At 59.0% G+C, this 25,128-nt stretch overlaps 1 protein-coding gene across 1 annotated transcript in view; it reads right to left on the bottom strand.

The window, feature by feature from the left end:
• The window catches only part of CROCC2 (ciliary rootlet coiled-coil, rootletin family member 2), a 61,494-nt gene that overhangs the window by 33,886 nt on the left and 2,480 nt on the right, over positions 1-25,128 (bottom strand). The window contains exons 2-14 of the mRNA XM_072960693.1: positions 20,325-20,475; positions 19,240-19,388; positions 16,965-17,071; positions 15,587-15,752; positions 12,082-12,185; positions 11,316-11,513; positions 10,144-10,240; positions 9,610-9,807; positions 9,098-9,309; positions 7,303-7,482; positions 6,696-6,840; positions 6,127-6,273; positions 5,728-5,958 (exon numbers count right to left, since the gene is read on the bottom strand). Of these exons, the coding sequence (XP_072816794.1) occupies positions 5,728-5,958; positions 6,127-6,273; positions 6,696-6,840; positions 7,303-7,482; positions 9,098-9,309; positions 9,610-9,807; positions 10,144-10,240; positions 11,316-11,513; positions 12,082-12,185; positions 15,587-15,752; positions 16,965-17,071; positions 19,240-19,388; positions 20,325-20,475 (2,085 nt within the window). The remainder of the gene's footprint in view (positions 1-5,727; positions 5,959-6,126; positions 6,274-6,695; positions 6,841-7,302; positions 7,483-9,097; positions 9,310-9,609; positions 9,808-10,143; positions 10,241-11,315; positions 11,514-12,081; positions 12,186-15,586; positions 15,753-16,964; positions 17,072-19,239; positions 19,389-20,324; positions 20,476-25,128) is intronic.

The following is a 25,128-nucleotide window of genomic DNA, read 5'->3' as shown; positions in this document are numbered from 1 at the left end:
ACTTTCTGAATACCAACGATAAAGAAAAAATCTTTAAAAATCAGAGGGAAAAAAGCACACTTTACCTACAAAAGAGCAGCAATAAGACTGATATTTGACTTCCAAAGAGCAACAATGAAAGCCAGAGAATCATGGAATGAATTCACCAAAACGCCGAATGAAAATGACGGCTGTCCTGGTACCTTGTACCCAGTGGAAGGATTCTCCATCAATAAAGAGCACAGCTCTCTGCTTCTGAGGACGGTGAGGATGTTGGGGAACAGCCTCCCCGCCACGGCAGCTAGGAAAGCTGTACCATGTGCCTTCAATGTATCTGTGTGAAGGCCCTTGAGATACCCAGGCAGCCAAGGCCCCAGGGAGCCGATCACAGAGAGGAGGGGATTCAAGTGAGCTTGATGTTCTGCCACAGATTTCCCCTTGAGGTGTCCGCAGCTCCCAAGTAGCACAGGGCCGAGAGCATCGGGGGCCAAGGAGGAAGCCTCAGCTAAAGGGCTGGAGCGCGACCTTCGGCTCCGGCTTCTGAAACTGAGGACACAGGACCTGGAGTTCAGAGCCACCAGAGCAGCCAGGGCACAGGAGGCTAGGACATCACAGAGGAGGTAAGTCTGAGATTCCATGTATGGTTTTTAAATGATACTTAAAAAAATAACTCATAAAAAGGGGCTAAGGAACAATGAAGCTGAATAAAAAGTGGCAGCAAGGGCAGGCAGAGCTTTTGGCGATCTCACAGAGCTGGGAAAATAAAACCTGGAGTTCGCGGTGGGGCCAGTCACGAACACAGGAGGGCTGCGGTTCACCCTGAGGTAAACGTCCTGGTGTGACCACTTCTCAGAAAAGACTGGAACCAGTTACAACCCAGCTCAACCCAACATAGGATAAGGGCGATCCTCCCCTTCTCCTGATGTTCCAAAATCAAAAGTGAATGCCCTTGGAGGAAGTTTATATCACTCAGAGCCTCAGATTAGCTCTACAAAAACATAAAGTCTGTTGCTCAGGAGCTATTACGCATCCAGGAGGTAAGACCAAATGACTGGAAACTAAGAGGCAAAAGACAACAGAAACAGACCCGTTAGGGGATGAAGATGTCGAAGTTACCAGACAAAGACTTGAAAAAGACTGTAATTAATATGTTCAAGAACATACCCAAGAAGATGAAGAATTTCACCAGATAACTGAAGTGTGTGTGGTTGAAGTTACCATTTAAAGCAAAAATATTAATAGTGTAGAGCTTACAACAATATATGTAGAAATACAAATATGGAAACAAGTACAAAGGACAGAAGGGACAAGTGGAATACATTGCTGTCGGGACCTGACATTGTGAAGCGGTATTATATTATCTGAATATACATTGTGCACGTCATAATTTTAGAGTAATCACTAAAATAATAACAGAAAGAGGTATAGCTCAAAAAATGAACAGAGAACATAAAATGGAATACTAAATAAATATGCAGCTAGCCCAAAAGAAGTCCAGAAAGGAGAAACATGAAAATTTTTAAAAAGAGATAAATAGAAAACAAACACCTGGATGGTAGACTTATCCAAGCATATCAAGTTACATTACATGTAAATGATATAAACAATCCAATTAATAGATAGAGATTGTCAGAGTAAATACAGAAGCAAGACTCAATGTTAATCAACATACTTTAAACATATAGACAGAGACAAATTGAAGGTAAATATGTGGAAAGGATATAACATGGAAAAAATTAAGCAAAGAACTTTGGTGTGGCTCCATCAACAGAAAAGGTAGATCAAGAAAAAGGGTATCAGTGAAGATGAGAGGGGACATTTTATAGTGATAAAAATTCATCACAAAGACATAAAATATTAATTTGTATACTTCTAATAATAGGAACTAAAAATATATGGAGCAAAAATAAACAGAACCAAAGGTAGAAGTAGACAATTCCACAATCTAGAGATTTTAATGTCTTTCTGGAAGTAATAGGACATGTAGACAAAATACCCAAAGAAGTAAAATAAACCCCATTGGGACACACAAGATTCAAACAACATCATCAAGCAACTCAACTTAACTGATAGTTGTAACACTACACTCAGCAAGAGCATAGTGCGTGCTCTTTTTACACGAACATGGAATGCTCAACAAGATGGATAATATGCTGGGGCCATAAAACATGCTTCAGTACATTTAAATCTGTTCAGAGACTATGGAGTAGGTGTTCTGACTATAATGGAGTTATATTAGACATTGATAAAAATGGGATACTTAGAGAATTCCTACTTTTGGAAATTAGGTAATATATGTCTAAATAATCCATGGGTCAAAGGAAAAATCACATGGAAAGTGAGAAAATAGTTTGAACTGAATGATAATAAAAACACAACAAGCAAAATGATTAGGATGCAGAAGCAGAAACAGCCACCAGATCAAGTAGGCAATCTGAAAAGACCTGCATCCATCAAAGAATTGACCTTGTTATCAAAACTTTTCTCACAAAGAAAACTCCAGACTCAAACGATTTCCCTAGTGAATTCTTTTAACACTTAAGGAAGAAACACACAGATTTTAAAACACTTTCAGGAAACAGAGGAAGAGGGAACACTTTCCAATTTATTCTGCGAGGCCAGCATAATCCCAATTCCAAATCTGACAAGAATATTATGAGGAAAGAAAATTACAGACCAATATTCCTCATGAATATGGATGTAAATACCCTTAACAAAATATGAAACTGAACAAACATGTATAAAGTGGTTATTAACTTATGCTCAAGTAGAGTTTATCTCAGGTATGAAAGGTTAGTTTAATATTAAAAAAAACAATATAATTCACCATATTAACAGAATAAGAACAATGATATGACCATTTTAATAGATTCAGGGAATGCATTAAGCAGAATTCAAAACCCATTCATGATTCAAAAAACATCAGCATGCTAGGAATAAAACAGAAATTCCTCAATCTGATAAGAGGCATATATGAAAAGCCAACATCATACTTAATGGTAAAATATGGAATTTTCCCCATGATTGGGTTTCGCAGAAGGATGGCCACTCCCATCACTTCTTTTCAATTTTGTTCCACAGGTCTTTAGCCAATGAATTAAGAGAAGAAGAAATAAAAGTCACTGAGATCAGAAAGGAAGTAAAACTGTTGTTATTCACAGGTAACATGATTATGCACATGTAAAACCCTGGGGATTATCACTGAATCTGTCAAGGTCACATGATTGAAAGTTAATATATGAAACTGTATTTCTACATACTAGCAATGAACGTAAGAAAATGAAATTAAAACAGCAAGGCAATTCACAGTATCAAATCTAGGAATTAATTTAATTTAAGATCCCAAGACCTCTACATTGAAAACTACAAAACACAACTGAGAGGAATTAAGTAAAGAAAAAAAAATAGATATACCATATTCATGGATGGATGACTCAATGCCGTTAAGATGTCCAGCCTTCTCAAATTGATCTAATAAATTCAACACAATTCCAATCAAGGTTCTACCAGGCTTTTGTGGGGTGTGGGTAGAAACTGACAATCCAATTCTAAAATGTATACGGATATACAAAAGTTTGAGAATAGCCAAACAATCTTGAAAAAGAAGAATAAGATGGAAATACCTGCATTACCTAACTTCAAGACTTATTAAAAAGCTGCAGCAATCAAGACATTATGATTTTGGTGAAAGAATGAACACACAGATTGACGTACACAGATCAAGAATATGACCCGGGCACATACACGCACCTACATGATTAATTTATTTTCAGAAAGTTGCCAGGATAATTCAAGGGGGAAAGCAGAGTCTTTTCAAACATTGGTGCTGGAACAACTGGGTATTAGTATGAAAAATAATGGGCTAAAATTCCTACATCAGACCATACACGTGTGGTTCTCACACTTTAATGTGCATCAGAATCACCTGAAGGGACACTTAGCATCCAGATTCCTGGGCCCCACCTGCAGAGTTTCTGACTCAGTAGGTTTTGAGAGGGGAGCTGAGAATTTGTGCTTTAAACAAATTCTCAGGTGATACTGAAGCAGCTGGTCTGAGGAACACACTTTGAGAACCACTGCTGTACAGAAAACTTCACTTTAAATGGACCACAGACCTAAGAACTAGATGAAAACAGAGGAGGTTATTTTCTTGTCCTTGGGCTAGGTAAAAATTCCTCAGACAGCACCTAGAGAATACTAACCACAAATTTTTTAAAAACTTGGTAGATTAAATTTTGCCAAAGTTGAATGCCATCAAGAAAATGCATAGGCAAGTCACACAAACTTGAACACACCTTTCTGACAAAGCGCGGTGTCCAAGATGTGCAGATGCCAACGCATCCATAACCAGACCACAGAAACCCAGCGAAAAATCGACTATGGACCTGAAGAGACACTTGACAAAATAAGGTGTATGAATATTTAATGAGCACATGGAAATGTGTTTAAAGTCATTTGCTATCAGGAAACGCAAATTAAAGCCACAGTGGCATCTAACTTCACACACACAGAACAGCTGAAAATAAAACCGGATGATCCCAGATGCTGACAAGGCTGAGATGCGGCTGGAAGTCTCCTGCGCAGCTGGTAGAGCAAAATGACACAGCCGCTTTGGAAAACTGCCTGGCGGCTTCTTATAAAGTTCAACACACACCTAGCCAGTGACTCCACAGTTTCACTCCTATGTATTTACTCCAGAGAATTGAGAATATATGTACGTGACTTGTACACAAATGTTTGAAGCAGTCTTGTTCATTCCCAGACTGGAAACAACCCAAAAGTCCAGCAGTATGTGGATGGGTAAGCCAGAGCAGTTTATTGCTACAATGGAAGGTTACTATGCCACCAAAAAGGATGGACTCTCGATATACCTAATAACATGGATGATTCTCAAAGACATCGTGTTGAGAGAGAGAAGCTGGACTCAAAAGCATCCACACCCTATGACTCCGTTTGCAACAAGTTCTAGAACAGGCGAAACCAGTCCACGGAGGTGCTCACCGGGGCAGAGGCTGCTGGGTGTCCATGACTGGAGGGAGCCTGCTGGGCCAGTGCAGATGTTTGCTTCCTAATCGCCATGGTGGCTACACAGGTGCTTACCTTGGTCAAAATCCATTGACCTGCACACTGGCTTACTGAGCGTAATCAACCTTCAACTCAAGAAAAGATGAAAAGATGACCAAAGAAGGGCAGGACTGAGTGTGAGATATGGAAGAGGCTGGACTGAGTCCCAAAGGTGACAGGCCATGACGTCTGAATGCCACTGGGGGCCCAGACTCTGCAGGGACAGGGTTTCCTTGTGGCCCAGCAAGGCTGGGTCAAGAAAGAGCCAAGACACCACAGCGTCACGGCACCTGCCCTCCTCCACGGAAGCCCAGTCAGGAGATTTGGGAAGGGGCAGAGGGGTGCGTAAGGGGTGCAGTGATCGGGCAGACGTGGTCCAGAAAGGAGAGACACAAGACAAAGGAGGAACGGTGAAGCCTTTCCCCTCCGAGTGTGCGAGTGCCCTGGGACCCGAGGCCTCTGACCCTCTGACCAGGGGACAGGCCTGATGTAAACGCCCTTCTTTGTGTATCCCTGCCCCGTCCCCCACCGCCCACGACCGCGGAAGCCGGCTTTGAATCAGCCAAGTCAGTCAGCACTGCAGCTGCAAAGTGCTGGTGCTGACATCCTGAGCCAGCACGACTTCCAAAGGTGTCGTGCGACCCGCCACCCCACAGAGGCAGGGGTGACCAGGAGACCCCTCACCTGGCCAACCTGCTCCTGCAGCTGGGCCCTCTCTCGCCGGAACCGGGTTGCCTGCCCCTCCAGCTGCTCCAGCTGCTTCTCCAGGTGCCCACAGGCCTGCTGCAGGCCCCTCCGCTCGGCCCGCATGAGCTCCAGCTGCTGCTCCGCCCGTGCCAGCTGCTCCCGAGTGCCCGCCTGCTCCTGCTCCAGCACCTTCTGCTGCTCCTGCAGCCGGGCCCGCTCCTGCTCCAGCTGCCACCGGGGGCGGAAAGGGGTCTGTGTCCAGGCCCATGCACCATGCACCCCCAGCCCCCAAACCCAAGGACAGGAAAGATGGGGAGGATGGATCAAAGGAGGGGCCTGAGTTAGGGAGACCACACCTGGGACTCTGCCTCTCCGTCACCTGCGCCCTCGTCTCACCTGCAGGACCAGGTGGTTCAGGGAGCCCTTGTCCTGAGCCAGCCCCTCCATCAGGGCAGCCATCTTGGCCAGGGAGTCCCTCTGCTCCACCCCCTCCGACTTTAGTCGAGTCACGAGCAGTTCCAGGTTGGCTTTGCTGGACTCGGCCTAGGGTGGGGAGGGAGGTCAGAGGTCACCCCAGCAAGGAAGTCACGGGGGGACGAGCAGAGCTGTTGGTGCTGGGGAGGGAGTGAGCCCTGTGTCACGGAGGTGTGCAAGCTGGAGTGCTGGGTGGGGCACAGTGGAAGGAGTCCCAGAGCGGTGGGGCCTTGGGGGTAGACGGCGGCCCCGAGGGACAAAGGCTGCAGTCAGGAGAGGTGACAGGGTGGCTGAGGGAGGGGTGCACTGAGAAGCAGGTGTGGCCAGCACTCGGTGAGGGGTGGGCCAGTGCCCACTGGTCAGCGACTGAGGAGGCCATTGTTGAGTTTGGGGGCTCTGGTGGTGGCCTGAGGGTCCAGCTGGTGAGGAGGGTGAGTGGACGGAGGTGGGTTGGAGCAGCTGGTGGGAGAGAGAGGGGCACAAGGGCGTACCCGGGCCAGGGCACCGCGCAGACCCTCCCTCTCGCTCTCCAGAATGTCCCTCTGCAGCCGCACTGCGTTCAGTGCCTCCTGGGCTGACACCAGCTCCTTCTTGAGTCCAGAAAATTTCTCTTCCAGCCGCTCCAGGCGCCCTTGACTGAGACCCGGAAACCAGAGGGCAGAGGGTGCGAGGTCGCCTCAGGGCAAGATGGGGGCCACCTCACAGGGCCCTGCAGGCAGGGTGACCGCCTGCAGCCCTCTCCAAGTCCCGGGACCCCCAGAGGAGCACAGGTCACCTTGCAGGGGGGAGTTGTGAGCTGTTTCTGGGCAGGGGGTGGGGGGCTGGGGTTGTCAGTGGAGACCTCCGTTAACAGGCCTGTGTGAGGAGTGTGTGCACACGTGCCGGGGGCACTCGCGTTCGCTGGGCCCCAGGTGTGGGTTTGCCCAGGGTTGTCACTGGGGTGGACGCTGGACTGGGCTGGGTGTGAGGGTGAGACCCAGCTTGGGAGGAGCCTGCTGTCTCACTGGGCATCCTGCCCCTGAGATGAGACCGGCAAAGCAGCGGTCCCACGCGAGGGGCTGTGACAGCCGGCTGTGGCAGAGGCAGGTCCCCACCCACCTGGTCTCCAGCTCCCTCTGGCCCCGCTGTCTCGGCTGCACCAGCTCGGCCTTCTGCGCCCGCAGCAGGAGGCTTCTCTGAAGCTCCTCGTTCCTGGCCTCCAGCCTCTGCTTCTCCTTGTCTGAAAGGTCCACCTTCCCTCTCAGCTCCTCCACCACCTCCTCCAGAGCCGCCTTCTCTCTGGGAGCAGGGCAGGTGTAAGACGGGGGGGTCCCGGACGTGCAGCAGGGGAGGAGACTTGAAGCACCCTCACTGGGCATGTTTGAGCCTCGGCCTAGTGCTGGGAAGTGGACAGGCCAGGCCGTGGAGGCTGCTCAGGCCTGGGGCTCAGGACACGTGGGGAGGGGCCAGAAGATGCCACCCCTCGGGCCCCAGGCTGGCCTGCCCAGGCGGGGTGGCCGGCCCTCTGTGGGAGCCCCTAAAGCACTGGAGGGTCTTGCCCCCGGTGTGTCCCTGCGCTCGGCCTTCTGCGCCTGTAGGCTGAGCTCAGCCAGTCCCCACAGAACTCGGCGGTCGGGGGACTCCTTCCTGCCCGGGGCCCCCACAACTCCACATCGGCTTGTACTGCTCACGTCCCTGACACTGACCCGCCGACCCCCTCCTGCAAAGCTGACCCACCCCAGGTCCTCTCAGCAGGTCGCTCGTCAGCCAGAATCTGAATCTCAGCTGCTCCTCCGCCGGCCGTGCGTGAAGCACCGAGTCCCGAGGCCCCTTTCCCCAAATGAGCCTTGGGTCCGACCCCTCCCACCCCGTGCTGAAGGGCCCACTGGGGCCTGCCCACCTGTCCCCAGGGTGCCAGGACCCGGCCACCCCTACCAAGCCACAGGAGTGAAGGTGGTGGCCCTGCTGATCCTCCCCAGTGGCCCCCATGACCTCTGCCCCTTGGCACGGTGAGGGGGCCCCTGCCTGCCTGGCCTTGGGCTTCCCCCATCCCGCTCCTGTCTCCCCCACCGCCACCCCGGGAAGACCCTCCCTGCCCTCACAGGCTCTGCGTCCTCCAGGGGCCCTCCCCGGCTCCTCCTTTCCTGTGCCCCTGTGCCAGGCTGCATGGCTCCGCTCCCCTCTCTGCCCTGCTCCTCTGTGCCTCTCAAGGGTGGAATCGGGACGTTTTGCCTTGGACCTCCTGTCCCAGCACTGCACGCACTGTCAGACCACCAAGAGGAGGGGGGGCTCAAGGAGGTGGTCCTGTCAGCGCCCGCACTGCTCCCTCCCCCGGAAGCCTTCCCGGCCACCCGCCCACTCTGGGTCCCGTGTCCCGGCTTGAGCAGCACATGGATTTGGGAGCCCCACCGAGCCTCTCACTCGGCACTATAAATCCTGGGGGTCTTCGTCCCACGCTGCTCCCCACACCAGTCCCAGGACAGTAAGCAGAGCACAGCACCCCAGAGAGCCTCACGGCCGGCCACCCCACGGACGTCAGACCCACAGCACATGCCAGGTCGTGCAGGGCCACCCAATGGATAGGGCGAGAACTTACTGCCCACTTGTGAGGGCTGGGGAAGACCCTGGGAGGAGGGCAGCCAGGCGGAGGTGGGGCAGAGCACAGCTGCTCCAGGAATGAGGAGCTGGGGATGCAGACCCAGGGCGGGGCGTGCGCTCAGCCTGGGCTTCGGGGGGGCCAGGCTGGGCTACAGGGGATGTGCTCGCTGCAGGTGGGCGCTGGGGGTGAAGGGCGAGGGGAGCCTTGCCGGGGCAGGTTCGGTCTGGGACGCAGCCCTCACTTCTGCTGGAAGGCCTCGCGGGAGACGCGTGCCCCGCCCGCCCCGCCCGCCCCGCCCGCCCCGCCTTGCCTCACCTCCCCAGGAGCTCGCAGGACACCCGGAGGCGCTGCGCCTCCTGCCGCTGCACCTCCAGCTCGCCCAGGAGGTCCTGGTGCTCCCGGGCCTGCCCCTGCCTCTGCTCCTGCAGGAGCCTCCCCGAGGCCCACAGCTCCCGCTGGCTCTCAGACAGCTGCTCCCGGAGCCCGGCTGCCGCCGCCTCGGAGGACACCAGCTGCAGGTGCAGCTCCTGCCCAGAGAGGGGGTGTGGCTTGAATCCCCGTGGCCTGGCCAGGCCCTTACCACAGAGGTCAAGGTGATACCCTGAGAAAGGACGCACTTAAGACCGGAGACCCTCCCCGGGTGTGGGGTTTGGGGCAGGCTCTGGGAGACAAGGCAGGCAGCCCACCTGGTGGGCCACGGGCAGGCCCTGTAACTGCCCTTCCTAGCCGGGCAGGTTTTGTGGCTTTGCCCTGGTGGGGATGGGCACCATCACTTCTGGTGCATCCCCCACCCTCCACCCACTCTGCCCCTGGCTGTGGCTGCCCACCTGCTCCCGCTGCCGCCACCTGTCACAGGCCACCTGCACAGCCCGCAGCGCAGGGTCCGGGCTGGCCGGGGAACGGGCCCGTGGTGGGGACGCAGTCTGCAGCGGGGATGTAGGGCTCCTCCGTTGGTCCTGCACCTCCCTGCCTTCAGTGTTGCTGCTCCCGGCCAGCTCCAGGCTTCCCGTGTCTGCCTGGGCCACCTTCAGGGTGTGGAGAGGAAGAGGCGGAGGAAGAGAGCTCGGGGCCAAGGCCAAGTGCGGAGATCCCGGGTCATCTCCCGGGTCATCTCAGGGGTCAGCTGGAGCAGCCAGGGCCCTGCAGCCCGCCCGCTGCCTCCCGTGGGACACGGGAAGCACCTGAGAGGCCCCGCACCTTTGTGACACTGCCCAAGGCCCGCTGCGAGGCTTCCGCCTCGGCCCTCCGGTCGCCCGGTGCCAGCCGGCCTCCGCTGCGCCTGCACTCCTGTGGCGGGGAGGGGTGCTCAGCGAGGCCCGGACGCCCCCACTGCAAGCCGCCCCTCTCCCGGCCGCACACACCAGTTTCTGGACGTCCGTCCTGAGGGAGGAGATGGTTCTCTCCTTGCTTGTGTTTTGCTCTGTGAGCTTCTCCACCAGCAGCGTCTGCTCAGAGAGTCTGGAGAGAAGCTGGGTCAGTGCAGGGTCCTCAGCACAGAGAACAGAGCCCCGGGGCCACCCTGGCTCCGTCTGCCTCCTCCTGTGGTGCGGCCGGCCTGCTGGCACTGGCCACCTCCGTCTGAGTGGGCCTCCGCCTCCACTCTGGTCAGACATCTTTCTCCTGCTCTAGAACCTTCAATGGCTCCTGCTTTCTCGGGAGTTTGGCATTCAGGGCCCCAGCCTGACCCTGACTCAGCTCTCCAGCCCCAGTGCCCCACGGTGTGGCTTCCTGAGGCCCTGCCCGGTCCTGGTCCTGGGCTGGGGGGGGCGGGGGGAGCGGGGTCCTCCTCTGAGCTTTTGCCCCGGCGGTGCCTCTGCCCGGAGCCCCTCTGCCGCCGTGAATCTAACAGCAAGTGATGTCCTTCCTTCCAGGAGGCTTTCCTCTCAGAGCGCCTTGGCCGCCCCGGCACCACCCACTGCGCTCCGGCCCTGGGCGCTGCCCCTGGGTGCTCCCTGGGGGCTGGCTGGCGTGTGCTGGACTCAGCAGCCCCGAGGGCAGGGTGGGCTCGCTCCTGGCAGAGCAGTGGCGGCCCCGCGAGCCCCGCGTCCATCGGGGCGGTGCTAGGCCTTCACCAGGGAGCCGCCTCCCGCGTCTGCAGAAGCCGCCCTCTGGCGAGACTTCCACGCCCCGGCGCGGGATCTGTGTCCAGAACCACCCGGCCCCCCGCCTGCTTCCGCTCTTTACACCGTGTGCCTCCAAACGAGCGGCCACCCCTGGAAGAATGTGCTTTTAGGCCTGAAAACCCCACTTCTGGGAACCAGCCACGAGGGGACTGTCCAAGTGTGATCACAGCTGGGTTCGTGGAAACAGGCAGAGTCGGCGCTACGCTGCCCCCGGGGGTGACTGAGGAGGTCTGGGCTTACCCGCCTTTGGGGGCGGCGACTCCGAGCCCGGGCGGCCTCGGGGAGGGCGCCTTGGGGGCAGAGCGCGGGGTGCGGGAGCAGGTAGAACTGCACTGCGGGAGCCCCAGGACCGCGGCCGCTGGGCGGACGGGCCGCGAGCGGCCCCCTCTCCTCTGCTCTCCTGCACCCACCTGGCCTGGAGGGCCACCTTCTCCGCGTCCCAGCGGCCCTGCAGCTGCTGCATCTCCCGCACCTTGTCCCGCAGCTGCTGCTCCAGGGTGCTGGCCGGGCTGCTGGCCGCCAGCCGCAGGTCGCAGCTGAGGTTCAGGCAGGCCGTGCGCAGGCGCCGGGCCGTCCTGGCTGTATCAGCTCGCATGTCAGCGAGGCCCCTGGGGAACGTGGGCGGCCCCCGCTGAGCCTCAGGGCCATCTGTGGGCTCTGGGCCCCTAGGCTCCAAGCCGCTGGGAGAGGCAGGGTCTGCTGGCAGGGGCATGCGTGGCATCAACAGTCCCCACGTCACAGCTGGGGACAGGTGAGCAGGGGCTGGGCCAGGGAGAACAGGACAGGCTGTCCACCTTGGGCGGGACTTTGACCATCCGAGCCTCAGGGACCCACGACAGACCGTGGGACGTGCCTGGCAAGGACGGGAGGGACCCGGAAGCTCCGTCTTGGTAGATCCACCCGCTCCCACAGCATCTCCCCAGTGGGCCTGCCCTCTCAACTCTTCCCTGCACCCCCCTTGCTCTGTCCGTCTGTCCATCTCCCCCACTGCCCACCTCTCCTGCCCTCTCCACCACTCCCATCAGGCCATCCCGAGGGCCAGACAGGGTTGGGTGAGGGGCTCGTGCTCCAGAGCTGCTGCACCGGTGGGAGGAGCCTGGAGGGCTCAGTGCCCACCTCTCCTGCCCTGATGGAGCCCACACCTGGCTCTAGGCGGGCAGGGTGGCTGGCTCTTACCTCTCGGTGGCTGCACGCAGCTCAGCCAGGTGTCCACGGAGTGCTGTGACCTGTCTCCACAGGAGGAGGACAGCCTGGGGCTCCCCAGGGCGTGTATGCCGAGTCTGAAAGCCAGAGGCTTATGTCCACCTCAGGCGGTGGCCAGGCACTGAGGGGATTGGGAGCCCTGCCACCCCAGGCACCCTCTGACAACTTGCTCACCCAAGCGCTGGGCTGGGTGGCTCCTGGGGGCTGGGGGCAGACCACCATCACTTACCACCCCGCAGCCCCCTCCCACCAGCTTATCTCCCAAGAGGGCCTGGGGAGGGAGGTGACACTCCCAGCTTCTGCCCAGATCCAGGACCCACTCAGCCTGGTCTCCCTGTGGGAATGTGGGCAGCACTCAGCTGCCCCCACCCAGACAGTTGGGTGGGAGTGGAAATGACATAACAAGACAGGCCTTTCCTTCTCCTTCAGGACCAAGAGGGTAACTCCCATTCCTGAAGGACTCCTGAGATGTCCAGGTGTGAGGCCTGACCCTTGAAGATGCCAGGGAGACAGAGCCATTAGGAGCGCATGGATGTGGAGATGGGGGAGGCAGGGAAGCCACCTTGAGATGAGATTTAGAGAGTCAGGCTGTAGGTGGGTGCCGGGGAGGGCATGGGGTGGGGCCCCATGTGGCCAGCGGTGCCAGCCTTGCTGGGGACGAAGCCTAAGCCCTGGGTCTCCACGCTGCCTTCCCAGTCCCTGTCCTGGGCTGTCCCCCGAGTGCCGACCTCCAGGGCCCCTAGAGGGCCCAGAGGTAACATGCCCAGTGCTTTCCAGTCCCCTCGCTCTTCTCCGCCAGTGGCAGCCCATGCGCCACCCTGCGAAGTTGCTTTAGACAGAGTACATTCGTGTCCTGACGGTTCTCCAGCTCAAGACCCCTACACCCACCTCTTCTTTCATGAAGCTTTGCCGATCCCCCTCCCTGACCCCACATCTGAGATGGCCCATGGGGCCCAGTAACACCCTTCTGCGGGGAAGGCCCCTCTGAGCCTGGGAGAGCCTTCCGTACCCTCGCACCCTATCCCACCCGGCTGTCTTCAGCAAAGAGCAGGAATTAGCAACGCAGAGAGGCAGATGCCGGGGCCAGCCTGTCCAACAACAACAATGAAATACATTAGACTCCAGACTTTACAGCTTCTTGAACACAGAGCCAGGCCGACCTACATGGTGAGGAACGCTCAGGCCAGAAACTGGTAAAATCAGAGACTTGAGAGGAACTCGCAAAACTGAGCACTTAGACATGTTTCCTTGACCACAGGGCTCTGGGGACAGAGGGGAAGCCTGGGCCCACCCCAGAGGGCGTCGCCTCACACAGACGTGGCCCCCCCGAAGCCGCACTCCGGTGTGCTGGAGGTGGGTGCCCAGCGTGCACGCGCCCAGACACACACACACGCCTGCCTGCAGGACCCGGGAAGCAGGTACTGCGGACCGAGCGTCGGGTCCCCACCACTCACATGTTGAGCCCTAATCCCCGAGGGGGTGGCCACTGGAGGTGGGGCTTTGGCTCCGCCCTCATGAATGGTGTCCGAGCCCTTAGGAAAAGAGGTCCCACAGTGTCCTCATCCCTTCCACCGTGTGAGCTCATAGACAGAAAGTGGTCCTCACTGGACACTGAAGAGGCTGGCACCCTGACCTGGGGCGTCCAGCCTCCAGAACGGTGAGAAAGAAATGGCTGTTTATAAGCCCCTCAGCCTGTGGTATTTCTGTCCCAGCAGCCTGGAGGGAGCAAGACAGGAAGGAAAAATCTCCCTGTGGGTCTGAGCCCAGGGTTAGCCTTGATGCAGTTTTCAGCCTGAAGTCACAAAACCTGAGTGGCTTAGAAAAAAAAACATACACACACACAACAAAACCCTAAGGCTGAAAATTTACTTCAGCGTGGCCCCAAAGACTGTCAGAGCCACTAAGAACCTGTCAGAAGCAAATGGAGATCCTTTGGGGAACATACCACATTCAGTCCCAGGTTTCAAAGAATTTCAGAGTCCCAAGGATAAGCAGCTCTTAGTTTAAAACAATTTAAAAAACCACCAAAGACACAAAGGAACACAGCACCATCGTCAAAAACCAGCAAAAACAATAGACTCAGACCTCGGAGAACTTCAGACACAAAAACCTCAGACACAGACTACAAAATAACTGTTTTTTAGCATGCATCAACAAACACGCAAGAGGTTTGAAGATAGGAGTTGAGTAAGATATCTTCACACACCCGATGTTCACAGCAGCACTATTCACAACAGCCAAGACATGGAAGCAACCTGTGTCCATCCACAGACGACTGGATGAAGAAGCTGTGGTGTATTTATACAATGGAATACTACTCAGCCATAAAAAGAATAAAACAATGCCATTTGCAGCAACGTGGATGGACCTAGATATTGTCATTCTACACACAGTAAGCCAGAAAGAGAAAGAAAAATACCATATGGTATCACTCATATGTGAAATGTAAAAAAAGAAAAAACACTAATGAACTAATCTATAAAACAGAAACAGACTCGCAGACATAGTGAACAATCTTACGGTTACGGGGTCGGGGAAGGGGGTGGGAAGGGATAAATTGGGAGTTCGAGATTTGCAAATATTAACTACTATATATAAAATATTATAAACAACAAGTTTTTTCTGTGTAGCACAGAGAACTATATTCAATAACTTATAATAACTTTTAATAAAAAAGAATATGAAAACGAATATCTGTACGTGTATGTACGGCTGAAACATTACGCTGTGCACCAGAAGTTGACATGCTGTAACTGACTACACTTTAATTAAAAACAAAAAGTAAGGTATATGGAAAATACTCAGAACAAAACCCAGAATTTTTAAAGATGAAAAATACAATAATTAGAGTTTAGGCCAAGTAGATGGGTTTACAGGGTTTGGACACCGGAAAATTGTCGACCAGGAAGGTAGATGTAAAAAATTATCCAAAATACAGGCCAGAGCGATAAAAAGAAGGAACATGGGGGACGGCTAGGGGTGGGGCGGGGAGCCGGCCAGCCTGGGCGATAGTGAAAGAGGGACTGGCTCCTTTCCCCAAATAATGAAAGAACAGAATCCAGATGAACCCTAAATGGGATAAACAAAGAGAACGCCCCCAGCTGTGCTTCCTGGTGAACCGGCAGGACACGGAGTCAGAGCCGAGAGCTCAGCCACCAGAGTGGGAAGGCGGGTCACCTCCGCAGCGTCTCCCTCAAGAGCAGGGCGGCCACGCCAGAGCCACGTCTCGGCCTCATTCCACTTCCGAGTCTGGCCACGGGGTCCTTCTCTCAAGAAGGGGTACCTTTCCACCCTGGGGTCCCCCACTCAGCAGACGCTGTGGCTGAGTCGGGGGCGTGTGTGGCAGTGGGCTGTGGCCTTACCCCCAGGAGGAGCCACAGCTGAAGCCCGCCCCCCCCCGCCCCAGTCCCTGCTGCCCCCCCCGCCCCCGCCACAGGCACCAGACGCCCCTCCGCAGCCGGGCGAGAGCAGGCAGCACCTCCGTCCGGGTCCAGCGCCGCGCCTCCCGCAGCTCCAGCTTGGCCCGCAGCCGGAGCACGCTGCGCGCCGTCCCGGCCAGCTCCTGCGCCAGCCTGTCATTCGCCTTCTTCATGTGCTCCAGCTGCTCCCGTAGAAGCGTGTTCACCTGGGAGAGGCCAGTGCTCCTGGACGGGCAGGATTAGAGCCGCGTGGCCGTGACTGGGTGGCTTCCCCTCACAGGGGGCTCAGAGACCCAGGCCCCGAACCTCTGGGGCTCAATTTGCAGCCCCCAAAACTGCCCCAAAGCAGCCCTGACGACCTGCAACAGGTCCCCAGTGGCCCCATCTGGGTGTCACCCTGGCCCCTCCTCCTTCAGAGACACCTGTTCTCCCCGCTCCTTCCGCCCCCCCGGAGCCCTCCTGGCTCTGCCCCCACAGCTGTAGCCTTCTCCTCCCTTCTGGGTGTGGAGGGGAACCCTGAGACCTGCAAGGGGGCCAGGGCTTGGGAGCAGCTATCGAGGGTGCCAGGGCTGGGAAGGAGGCCCCATCCTCACAGCAGGAGAGGGAGTCAGGCATGCCCCGTGGAGGGGGCAGCCCCTCAGTGACCATGGGGGCTCCCCCCATACGGGGCAGTTCTCCTTGTGGCTGCAGTCAGGGACCCCAAGCCTCCAGGGGCCACACCTCCTGCCAGGCTGGGAGGCCACAATGACTTTCTTTGCTCCTAGGGCATCAGCTTCCTCTTGGCTTATTTATCGCTTCTCCCTCCCTACTCTTTCCTCACAACTGGTTTTCAAAATGCTTCTCAGCACTTTTCTTCCTTTTCCAGAGTCCCTGAGGATGAACCAAGTACAAGAAGTCTTCCACAAATGGCTTAACCCTCCCCAGGACTGGATTTGGAGCCGGCCTCCGGGGCTCAGCCCTCCCTGCAGAGAGCACGGAGAGATGTCCTTCCCTTCGGGAACCGTGGCCCGTGGCCCGTGGCCCAGGGCCCAGGGCTTGGGCTAGCTCTGTGGGGCTGGGGTGTGATACACATCTACCAACGATGAGCAAATGAGCCCCTGACCATGAACTCAGAGTGGCCTGAAGCCAAAGGGGCCTGGGAGTCAGGGCTGGAGGGGGACAGGGCTGGAGGGCAGTGCACACGGGCACCCAGGATTGGCTGGGCCAGCTGAGCCATGGGCAGCTCGGCCACCTGCCTGCAGTATAGGCCAGAGCACTGGCCCCAGCAGGTGTCAGGGGGACCCTCATGACCTCTGGAACCTGCACCAACACCTGAGGCCACAGAGGTTGGTCCTCCTCCCCACCCTGACCTGACCCCACACCTGCAGCTGGCTCTTACAGGCAAATTTGACTTAGAGTCACTTTGCAGCCCTGTCTACCCCACCTGCCTGGCCTCACCTCTGCTCAGCAGCCTCCAGACGGCTGAGGGCCTCCTCCAGGTCCACGCTGTGCTCCAGCTCCGACCTCCGGAGCCGAGCCTCAGTGGTCTCCAGCCGGGCCTGCAGCTGGAGAGGTGATAGTCCACCTGGCTGGCTGCTTCCCGGCCCAACCACCGGGCAGGGCAGCTTAGGCACAAAGCCATCCCAGGGGTGGGTGAGAGGGCTCCCCTGGCTTCCACAGTCAGAGTGGACATCAGGCTGGGATCGGGGCTGGGTTTGAGCTGGGTCTGGTGAGCGGGGTCAGAGGGGCAGCCGTCCACACGCTGGCCCTGGGTCCAGTGCCCACGTGGGCTGAGGAGGGCCCCAGGGTCTGGTCTGGCCACATTGGGCAGGATAGTGGAGATGCAGTGCATAGCTGGGTCAGCCCCCTGAGGGGGAGTGAGCGTGGGGTCCCACCCCTCCAGCCACCCCTCCGGCCTGTGCTCGCACCTCTCGTCTGTTCCTGGGGCCTGGCCCAGAGGGCTGGTGGGGACCACAGCCACTATAAGTGGGCCTAGTGGGGAGGGGTCTGTCCAAGCTGGGCCAGGCCTGCCTCAGAGTCTGCTGGAGCCTGGGAAGGTGGGGACGGGGGCTCTGGGGAAAAGAAGGTGTTGGGGGGTCTGCCTAGATATGCTGACCCAGAGCACATTCTGGGGTGTCTGAGGAGGGGGACGTAGGCCCCACAGGCTGGCGGGTGGGAGTCTGAGGCAGGAAGATCAGGGCACTGGAGGCCACACCTGTGGGCCTGGGGCCCAGTATAGAAGTGAGTGACCCCTCCTTAGCCACCAGTGGAGCCGGAGGGCTTAGCTGGAGCCTGGGAAGGGGCGGGTGCCACTGGGATGGAGACGCCCAAGAAGCAGTCACTCTGCACCCCTCCCCACCCCCACCTGCCCCACCACCCCGCCCGTCTGTTGGAGGAACCCCGGGCGGCCTGGCCCCCCTGTGGCTGCACGCGGGTGCCTGTGAGAGCCGGCGTGTGTGGGGCTGCCAGTTCTGCGAGCTCAGACCTCACTGACTCATGAGGTTTCCCAATCCGGCTGCAGGATTTCTGCGGCTTCTATTCCCACTGGTCCGCTTGTTCCCAACATCTCCCCACCCTGTGCTAGGAAGAGCGCCCCCCCCACCACGCGCAGGCCGGGGGGGCCGGCCAGCTCATCCAAGTGCTCCTGGCCCTGCCTGGGGTGAGGAGGACCCTCTGGGTCCTGCCTGGAGGGGCTCCCCAGGAGAGGGGATGGTGACCAGAATGGGTGCTAACAGCTGGGGGTCGGGGCAGAGAGCCCCTCTGTGGGGCTGGTGACACCGCCCATCCCCAGAAGTCCTCAGGATCCTAGGAAAGACGAGGCCAGCCCGGGGCCCTTGGGCATTTAGCACTGGTCACTGGTCATACCAGACAAAGGGCTAGACCTGGTTCAGGTCTCAGCCCCAGTAATGGCAGTGTGGCCCTGGACAACTCTGGCCTGTCCTGAGCCTCAGTTTCCTCACCTGGAAAGTGGGGTCCTCTGTCCTGCCATGTGGAGCAAGGGGGCCCTGCAGCCAGCAGGGGCTCCGAGCACCCCACCTCGTGGGCCAGTCACCCCAGCCCAGTCCTGCCTCAGAAGCCATCATGTCTTGGGGCGGCAGACACAGGAAAGAGGCTCTGGCCTAGCAGGTCTCCCCATGGGGACAGTGGGGGGCCCTCCCGGCCCACACGTCCTGACCAAATGGCCTCTGGCTGCAGCTGGCCAGTCACCCTGGAAGGCACTGCGGCTGCGCAGGGCACTGAGGACAGAGGACTAGGGCTGAGGGTGTGTCAAGGGTCTGTCCACCCTTGGCTGTGGGGGGGGGCTGGGGGCGGGGCCAGCTCTCCATATGCTCTGAGGGTGGAGCCAGCTCCTCAGCAGGACCCCAGTCCGTTCTTTTCGGCTCTTCTCCCCTACTCCCCTTACCCCCTCCCCCCCAGCAGGTGCGGGATGAGTGCTGGCCATGTGCTCGCGCTGGGCTAGGTGCGGGGGCCAGTGGGCCAGGACTGACCCAGCTGCACCAGGCTTCAGGCAGGAGGGGTACGAGTCAACGCTCGAGTTGGGCGGGGAGCCCCGGGAGCCTGTCCTCCTCTCGCCCTTCCACTCCGGCCTCAGTTTCTACATCCATCGCCCAGGCTTTGGCTGTGCCGTGGCTGACCACTGTCATTCCATGTCCTGAGACTCGCTGACAGTTCTACCGGTCACCCCAGGCCAGGCTGCCACCCCCTGGCTGCCTCGTGTCCCCTGCACACTCACCCGCTCGCTGACTGCATGGTACCTGCTGGCCAGCTCGTCTCGCTCGGCGCCCGCCTGGGCCAGCAGGTCCTCCAGCCGGGACAGCTCCTCCTGCAGGAGCTCATTCTCCTCCTGCACATGGGCTGGGGAGGCTGGCGGCTCCTGCACCCCTGCAGGAGCCGCCCCAGGGTCAGCCCACCAGCCCCAGTGCCCTGTCCCCACTGCTGGTCTGCCCCATCTTCTGGGACCAGTCCCGGGAGACCCTGGTGTCGGGGAGCTGCACCTCCTGCTCCTGGCCTTACTTCCTCTCCTGCCAGCAAATGTCTATCCTACCTACTCACGTTTCATCCCGATATGGACCCATCCCAGGGCAAGCCCCAGACCAATTAAAGCAGGGTGTGTGGGGGTGGCCTGGACATGGGGTATCTCCCACCCGCGTCAGGCAGTGCGGACTGCTGATCCAGGGTAACCGAACCTCGTACCCGAGCAATAAGCTGCTCTTCTAATCACATGGTGGGGTTTCTTTTTCCCTTAACACACAGTGAGGTCCCCAGCTCCTTTAGGAGGCTGGACTGACTGTTGTCACAGAAAGGGGCCTCTGGGACCCATGCACAAGGGAGTCATGCGCACACTCTGGGACCAGGCTGCCTGGCCGACCGGAGCAGGGGCCCAGCCTCGGAGCCAGCGGCACAAGGTTAGTGGGCACCGTGAGGGGCCTGTGGGGCTGGGGAGCAGAGCTCGCTCTTGAGGGTGGGGGCTATTCAGCATCTGTGCTTTCTGAGAGTCAACCTTTAGGATTTTCAGTCATTTAATGAAATATAAATACACATGAAATCAAGACTGGCGGTCACAGGTGTGTCACAAACACACGTGCAGCTCTGGGTGGGGAAGGCCCTGCGGCCTAGTGGTGACCCTGGTGAGTGATGCTGTGGGAGGGGTGGTTCTGCACCAATCACAGGGAAGATGATGGGCCGGGAGGGGCCAGCCCGGCCTGGGAAGTGGAGGGCCTGGCTCCCTGACGCTAGACTCTGACTGGCTGCTCTGTGGCTCCCTGGGTGTCCCCCCAACCCACTCCACCACCCCACCACCTCACCACCTCCCTTCACCTTGTGGTGGCTCCTCGCCCAGGCTGCCAGCCACAATCTCACGGATGCGGGCAGGCACAGGGGTGGGCGAGGCCTGCCAGCCTTCCCCACGCATGGTCAGCGCCCGGTCTTCTCTGCTGGCTGTGGGGCTCAGGACGGTGTCCTCCAGCTTCTGGAAAACACCCACTTAGAAGTACCTGGGACTGGCAGGTCCCTGGACAGCTGCCAGCCCCTCCCCCTTCCATGAACCCACTGGAGTTAGTGGGGGCTCCCACGGGGCTCCCCTAGGGCAGCAAAGTGCCTGGAGAGGACTGGGCGAGGCTGAGGTCACCCAAGGCTTGGTTTCCCCACCTGTGAAGTGGGAGGGTGCCCTGTCCGTCCTGGCGCTGCTCTGAGGACAGGGGAGAAGTGGAGGAACGCTCATTCATCCAGAGAACTCCCAGTCTAGGTCACCACCTCGCCCTGCCCGCCCTTCAGCCCTGCTCCACCTTGGGGGGGGGTTGCACTGAGCCATGGCCACCGGCCCCTCCCCTCCCGTGGCTTCCCAAGGACTTCCCCCGACCCTATGACTCCCCAAGCCTCCCTCCGGCCCAGGGTCCTGGTGAGTGACCACCGCGCAGCCTCCTGCCTGCCTGTCCTCGTGCTCCTCTGGTCTTCCTGGCTCTCCCTGAAGACCCTCGCGAGGCCTGGGCCCCTCCGCCTGGCTCTGCCCCTCAGGCCCAGGCTGGCGGGGATGGAGGTCGCTCCCCAACACCTCCGCCCTGGTGCAGTCTCAGCCTGTTCCCCGCTCCTGAGACCTGAGCCTGGCCTCTGCTGCACACACCCGCCCCGAACGCTCCCTGGACACAAGGCCTCCTCTGTCAGCACCCGGCTGCCCAGTCACCCCAAGACCGGGGCTCTTGCATGACACCTGGTGAAGGCCAGTTCTGGTGGGGAGACACTGAGCAAGTGCCAGGGACTGAATTCCACTGCCCTCCCCCAGGAGTGAGAACTGGGGCCTGCAGGCTGGGGCCCCACTCTTCACCTGCGTGTCTGAGTCCCCTGGGCGGTCTTGGGGAAGGGCCTTCACTCAGCGCTCCCCGCCCCCCACCTCTTGACCCACTTCAGCGTTACTCTGGGTGCGCAGCCAGCAGCCTCCCTTGAAGGGAGGGAGGATGTGCCTGGCGCCCCTTCCCCGCCAAGCCAAGGAGGGGGTGCCAAGACCACCAGCGCCTCTGCCGTCCTCCAGGGAGGACAGGCTGCTGGAAGGCACTCAGCCACGGCCTGCCCTGAACCCCCTACGTGCACGCGGGGAACCCGAGGCCCGGCAGCGTGGCGAGAACCACCGCAGGCCCCACCAGGGGGCGGCCAAGTCCAGGAAGCGCTCCTCCCAGGCCAGGAAGGCCTCTGCCCGCTCCAGCCCCGCTCCCCGGGGCGTCGGGGGCGCCGCCCGCTAACGGGAAAGCGGCAGCGGCACAAACTTGACTCATTGCTAACATTTACAGAGGGTCGCTTATTAGCCGCGGCGTCCCGGGAGGCGCTGGGGGCGTAATGGGTTCCAGCTGCAGCCGGGTGCCTGCGACGGGCCGCGGCCCAGCTGGAGCCGAGGGGCGCGGCCGGCGGGGGCGGGGCGGAGCCCTCGGGCCGCCCTCTCCCCCCGCCCCGCCCCGCCCCCCGAGTGAGGGCGGCCCTGCCCCCGGGGAAACAGCGGAGGGAGGGGCCTGGGGGGAGGGCCCGGACCGGAGGGGCCTCCATCCAGGGCGGGTCCCTGGGCCTGCGCCAGCAGCCCGGCCTGGGCCGTTCCGCCGGCCGCTCCCCCTCCCCACCGAGCCCTCGGCCCGCCCCGGCCCCTGCCAGGCCACCTGCAGCCCTGCGGGCGGGGGCGGGGGGGCCCTCTGGCAGCTTCGGGCAGGGCTCCTGGGGTGGGCGTCGGTTTCCCAAAAGACCCCAGGCTCAGGGTTGAGCCCGGCCGTGTCCCTTCCTCCTGCCTGTCCCCTGCACGCCGTCCCACTCAGCTCAGCCTGCACCAAGGTTCCCAGGGAGGTCACAGCCCTGCGTGCACCCTCCTCCCCCTGTGGCGGAAGCCTGCTGGTGGGACCAGTGGGGCAGCCACCCCAACCTCCACGCTGCCCCCAGCTGCGTCGTGGCTGCGTGGAGGGGAAGAGCCTCCACTCCAGGAAGGTGGGCTCCCGTCTGTCCCACCCGAGGTCGGAGAGGGACACCCCTCTGAGACAACTGGGCTGAGGTCCCTGCTCTCTGCCGCTGCCAGTGCACTGTGACCTGAGCTTTGTGGTCTCATCTTTGAAAATGGAGAGGGGGTCGTCCAGGGACCCGCAGCTCTGTGGAGGGTGGAGTGTTGGGACCCCCGCCCCCCATTTTCACCGTCGGGGACATGAGGAGCCTTGGTATGGCAGGTGGAGTTGCCGGGCAGAAATAGGAATCACCCAGAGCAGTCCCTGCCACCTCAAACCCCCATCCTGAACTGGCGGGGGAGGAGGATGGATTCGCACAAGGGGCCCAGAGGCTTTCAGATGGACGATGAGGCTGCCCCACACCTGGACCCCAGTTAGGGACACCAGGGTGGGCCCGGAGGAACCCAGTGGCGAGGCAGGGAGGGGTGCCAGGAGCTCCCTTTAAAGTCACCCTGAGAAAGTGGGTGTCCAGAGAGTGACCTCAACTCGACCAGGACACAGGCCACACTCTCCTGGGGCAGGAGCGGGGTGAGCGAGGGAGTCAGGGTCCGGGAGCTGTCGTGGGCATGTCCGCGGGACAGTCAGAGGTGGCCGGCCAGCAACATGGGACGGGGAGGAGGAGCGCCAGTAGTGCCACCGTGTGGCTGCAAGTTGCACTGCAGGAGCCCTCTGGGCCCAGCTCTTGGTGGGTGGAGGCTGGGGCTCCCGTGTTCGCGGGAAGAGAAAATGGGGGGCCTGTGCTAGTGAAGTCAGAAGGGTATCGCCACTCTAGCTTTCTCAGCCCACATTTTTATATCCCATTGTCTTGCTCTCAAAGGGAGCTTGTCTCCTCCACTGTCCTGGGGAGGAGATTCGGAACTCGCTCAAGGTCGTGCGCCCTGGGGCAGTGTTAGGACTACCCCGCCGCAGGCCCCCGCAGTCCCCCTGACGGCGGTGCTGAGCCAGCACCCTTGCAGGCAGAGATCAGGACGCGGCGGGCAGGCTGGCCGCAGGTCTCCTGGTGCCCTCCGCCCTGCGCAGGGCTGACCGCAGAGGAACAGGGGGCAGCCCGGGGGCCTGGGCCACCCGCTCTCCTCCTCCGTCTGTGCCTGCTCAGACCCTCCCCAGCCTTTCTGCACCGGGCACTCCCACAGGCCCCCCTGCTTCCCCAGGGCCGGGCACGGCTTGAAGAACACATCTGAGGATGGTGCCTCCAGCCAATTCCAGCCACCGGACGTCTGTGTGCCGCCCTTCCGTGGCTTGGCCTGCTGCAGTGAGGGCCCTGGGCCCAGGTGGCCTCCTGCCAGACTCCATTTCCTTAGGAAAAAGAGCTTCTCTGTGTCTGGGGTGACACCTGGCCCCTGGCACGCTGCATCTCAGCCCCGCCCAGTTCAGATCTCCCAGTTCAGGTGGCTGAGACCTTTGGGGTCATGCTCCTTCTGGGTGGTCGTCTGGTCCTTAACTAACAATAAAGGGGACATCGGGGCCAGGCATTAAACCAGGCACTGGGGGGAGCCACTCCTTCATCTCTGTGCCCCTACGCCAGCCCCCAGCACCGTCCCTGCTTGGCACACAAGCAGGCTTAGACTCAGGTCACCACAAGAATGGCTGAAAACCAGGTCTAAGATGTGAGTCACTAACTGCAAAATGACTCGTACACAGAGACACGGGAGGGCGAGCCTCTGGGCTGTCTTGCTTGCCCTGTGTCCCCAGAACTCACACAGGCTTCCTGCAGGAGGTGGCAGCTGAGTTGGACCTTGGAGGAAAAGTCAGAGTCCAACAGCCAGAGGGGACGCAGGTCAAGTGTCCAGGAGGAAAGCCCAGTGGAGGCGAAGGCAGTGGGCTGCATGGACGGGGGAGCAGGGTGCCGGGGACGGGTCTTAACAGTGGTTCCCTTGAGGACTGTGGGGCCCCATCCTTGGACCCTGGGGCCGTGGGTGTGGTGTTTCTGAACGAGAAATGGGATGTGGCCCATCTGAGTAGCACAGTGACCGGGCTGTGTCAGGTTAAGTGGATGGGAGATTCTGAGACCGGCCTGACCCTAGTTTGCTCTTAAACCATCCCAGCTCCTTCCCATGGGTGGGCCCTCTGTCACTCAGGCTCTGGGGAGCCCCCCGACCACTGGTCTCACCTAGTGCAGGTGGGGACACGGAGGCCGAGGCAGTCAGCGGCAGAGCAGCGCCAGGACCAGGACCCCACAGTGCTCTCCTTTCTGCTCAGGGGTTGGCGTGATTCCGTCACGGAGCCTGCCTTGCCTTCCTGGGCCCCCTGGCAGCACCTCCTCCTTCTCCCCTCCAGGGCCCCCACTTTAGAGCATCACCCGCACCCCCAGGAGGACACAGTGAGCCTTTGCGGCAACTAGAACAGCTGGTTGGCCTGTGAGGCTCCTACTTCTGAAGCCATCAGGGAGCTAGGAAAGCAGTGGGGTCGACAGACCAAAGTTCAAGGGAAAGGACAGGCATCAGAGGTAAGCTGCGGGTCCCCGCGGGCGGCTTGGGGCGCTGCTCTGCATTTGGCCCAAGCAGGGCCATGGCTTGGGGAGGAGCAGCTGCCTGGGGCTGGACTGATGAAGCTGGAGGTTGAGGACCCTCGGAGACAGAACCGGTTTCTCTGGCTCTCATCATTTTAAGAACAGCAGCAGTGTCCCAGCCCATCAAATACGCAGGCACAAATGT

The sequence above is a fragment of the Vicugna pacos genome, chromosome 5 (assembly GCF_048564905.1).
Source record: "Vicugna pacos chromosome 5, VicPac4, whole genome shotgun sequence".
NCBI classification, from domain to species: Eukaryota; Metazoa; Chordata; class Mammalia; order Artiodactyla; family Camelidae; genus Vicugna; species Vicugna pacos.
Note: the sequence above shows the minus strand (reverse complement) of the source record. Positions and strands in the feature narration are given on the sequence as shown.